At 42.4% G+C, this 2,720-nt stretch overlaps 1 protein-coding gene across 2 annotated transcripts; it reads left to right on the forward strand.

The window, feature by feature from the left end:
- The first annotated feature begins 426 nt into the window (after positions 1–426).
- On the forward strand, positions 427–2,334 carry mc4r (melanocortin 4 receptor). 2 transcript variants are annotated; one of them, XM_051125005.1, is made up of 2 exons: positions 427–1,548; positions 1,698–2,334. In XM_051125005.1, exons 1-2 carry the CDS (start codon positions 790–792, stop codon positions 1,776–1,778), a joined length of 840 nt encoding a protein of 279 aa, XP_050980962.1. In that variant the 5' UTR covers positions 427–789; the 3' UTR covers positions 1,779–2,334. The 2 variants fall into 2 exon arrangements, with proteins under 2 accessions (XP_050980962.1, XP_050980951.1); XM_051124994.1 differs by having other exon boundaries at positions 427–2,334.
- Positions 2,335–2,720: the final 386 nt, after the last annotated feature.

The following is a 2,720-nucleotide window of genomic DNA, read 5'->3' on the forward strand; positions in this document are numbered from 1 at the left end:
GAACATCTTTTACGTAAAATATCTTATTCACGTCAGTACTAAATAAAAAATAACATGCATTTTGCATGACCCCTCTTTTTTTTTTGGTAAAATAATTAACATTTTGCAGATTCTGCAAGGTGTATGTAAACTTTTGACATCAACTGTATATTTAAATATAATTATACTAGCAAAACATACTCAGTTCTTGTTCCTTAATTATGTAAACATACCACCAAAATGGTTTAAGAAAACACCCTCTTTAAATGATTTAACCTTTTTGGTAAAATCAAAGGCAATCCCATTCATACACTGACCTCCTTCTGATATTAGCTTACATTCACCCATCAAATCTGCCTCTGATTGGTGGAGAAAGCTGGGGGAGGAGCCTGTCCTCAGCATGCCAGACTGTGGAGGCAAGAGTATCTCACTCGCCTGCCTGCCAAGTGCTGGAAGCACTCTGGAGACTGAGTGCCTCATTCTGAATGCTGAATGTTGCTGTTTGCACTTCAACAGTGTTGAAACAGAGTCAGTGTTTTCAGATTCACTTAACTGCAGCTGTCTCCTGTCCTCTGATTCTTTGTGTGCATGTTTCTGTCTCTATTTTGTTTTTTGTCTGTGCTCTGTGTAGGAAGCTCTTGCACACTATCGTCGGACGTTGATTTGGAGGAAGAGTTTTCTCAGAGGTGAGGTGACGGATGCTCGTACAGTTCCTGCTTTGTTTGATCTTCATGATGGATGATGTTCAATTTGAATTCACCCGACTGATTTAAAGACAGATCAAACCACTCACTACGGATATTCAGGGAAATGAACACCTCACACCATCATGGACTGCATCATTCGTACCGAAATCACAGCCAGGGAGCTTTGCCGGTGGGAAAGCCAGCTCAAGGCGAGAGAGGATCAGCCTCTGGATGCTATGAGCAGCTGCTCATCTCCACAGAGGTCTTCCTCACACTGGGGCTCGTCAGCCTCCTGGAGAACATTCTGGTGATCGCTGCTATTATCAAGAACAAGAACCTTCATTCTCCCATGTACTTCTTTATCTGCAGTTTGGCCGTAGCAGACTTGTTGGTCAGCGTCTCCAATGCCTCAGAAACGGTAGTGATGGCCCTCATCACGGGGGGCAACCTGACCAATCGCGAGAGCATCATCAAAAACATGGACAACGTTTTTGACTCTATGATTTGCAGCTCTCTGTTGGCCTCCATTTGGAGTTTGCTGGCCATCGCGGTGGACCGCTACATCACCATCTTCTACGCCTTGCGCTACCACAACATCATGACCCAACGGCGGGCGGGCACCATCATCACCTGCATCTGGACCTTCTGCACGGTCTCTGGCGTGCTCTTTATCGTGTACTCTGAGAGTACCACCGTTCTCATCTGCCTTATCAGCATGTTCTTCACCATGCTGGCGCTTATGGCCTCGCTCTACGTCCACATGTTTCTTCTGGCCCGCTTGCACATGAAGCGCATTGCCGCCCTCCCTGGCAACGGCCCTATCTGGCAGGCGGCAAATATGAAAGGGGCCATCACAATCACAATCCTGCTGGGGGTATTCGTGGTGTGTTGGGCTCCGTTTTTCTTGCACCTCATCCTCATGATCTCCTGCCCCCGGAACCCTTATTGCATCTGCTTCATGTCTCACTTCAACATGTATCTCATCCTCATTATGTGCAACTCGGTCATAGACCCTCTCATTTATGCCTTCAGGAGCCAAGAGATGAGGAAGACCTTCAAGGAGATCTGCTGCTGCTGGTATGGACTGACCTCACTGTGTGTATAAGCATTTAATGTTAAGATACTGATTGTGAGATGCTGGGTTGCAAGGCAGCACTAAGCAACCGTTACTGGATGATGCTGAGAATGTGAAAGATCTAATTACACTGCATAGCTTGTGTGATTATTCTGCGCACATTTATTTGATACCCAGAGAAATGTGATACTATGGCTGTGATGAGCATGAAAAATGCTAATGACTCAAATGTTAATGACTCAAGGATTCTTTTATTCATTGACAAGCTATTTTGGTGTTTATTTATATAAATATATATATATACAAGCCTCATTCATTTTGCCTGCCAAGTAAGACGTCAAAAAGTCAAAGTGCCAATATTTAAAACTGTTAAATGACAGACATTCATGGCACTGTTTGTGTTGTGATTCAGTGACTCAAGCACAGTATTTTGGCAACTGTGACTATGTTCTCTTAGCAGGTTTGTACTTCAATCATCCAGCTTGAGAACCATTGCAGATTGATAAATGTGTTTCAAATTAATTTATTTTTGTATTTTGTAAGTTAATTTGATTTTTGTAACGCCATCTTATTGTGCAAATAAAACAACATCAAAACCAGCAATTATGCCTCATATATTATTTGTGGAATTGTTAAAATGATTTTGCTCTTTAGCGTCGTGGAGCTCAAAAGGTAAATATCTGTATCATCTAGTAAAAGACTGCCTACAAGCTCTTAGAAGCTATTTATTTCATTAGTCTATTTTCAAGGTTACCATACTGCGCTGAACAAGCTCTCATCTTGTACGACTACAAAAGGAAGGTTTTCTGTCGGTTTGCACATTCACTAAGCTCTTGCTTATATCAATGAGTTTCTTCTCTGCAGTAATATTACTTGACCCCAAATCAAGGGCAACATAACTGAATGTACTAAAGAAAATATTGGGATTAGTTTTCTCAGAAGGCTGAGGTCTGCAAGCTATCAGTTGGTATTCCTGTTAG

This window comes from Labeo rohita, chromosome 2, assembly GCF_022985175.1.
Source record: "Labeo rohita strain BAU-BD-2019 chromosome 2, IGBB_LRoh.1.0, whole genome shotgun sequence".
Lineage (NCBI taxonomy): Eukaryota > Metazoa > Chordata > Actinopteri > Cypriniformes > Cyprinidae > Labeo > Labeo rohita.

What these genes read in the sequence shown, in the direction of transcription:
- mc4r (XM_051124994.1), top strand. Translation starts at nt 790, where the DNA reads ATGAACACCTCACACCATCATGGACTGCATCATTCGTACCGAAATCAC.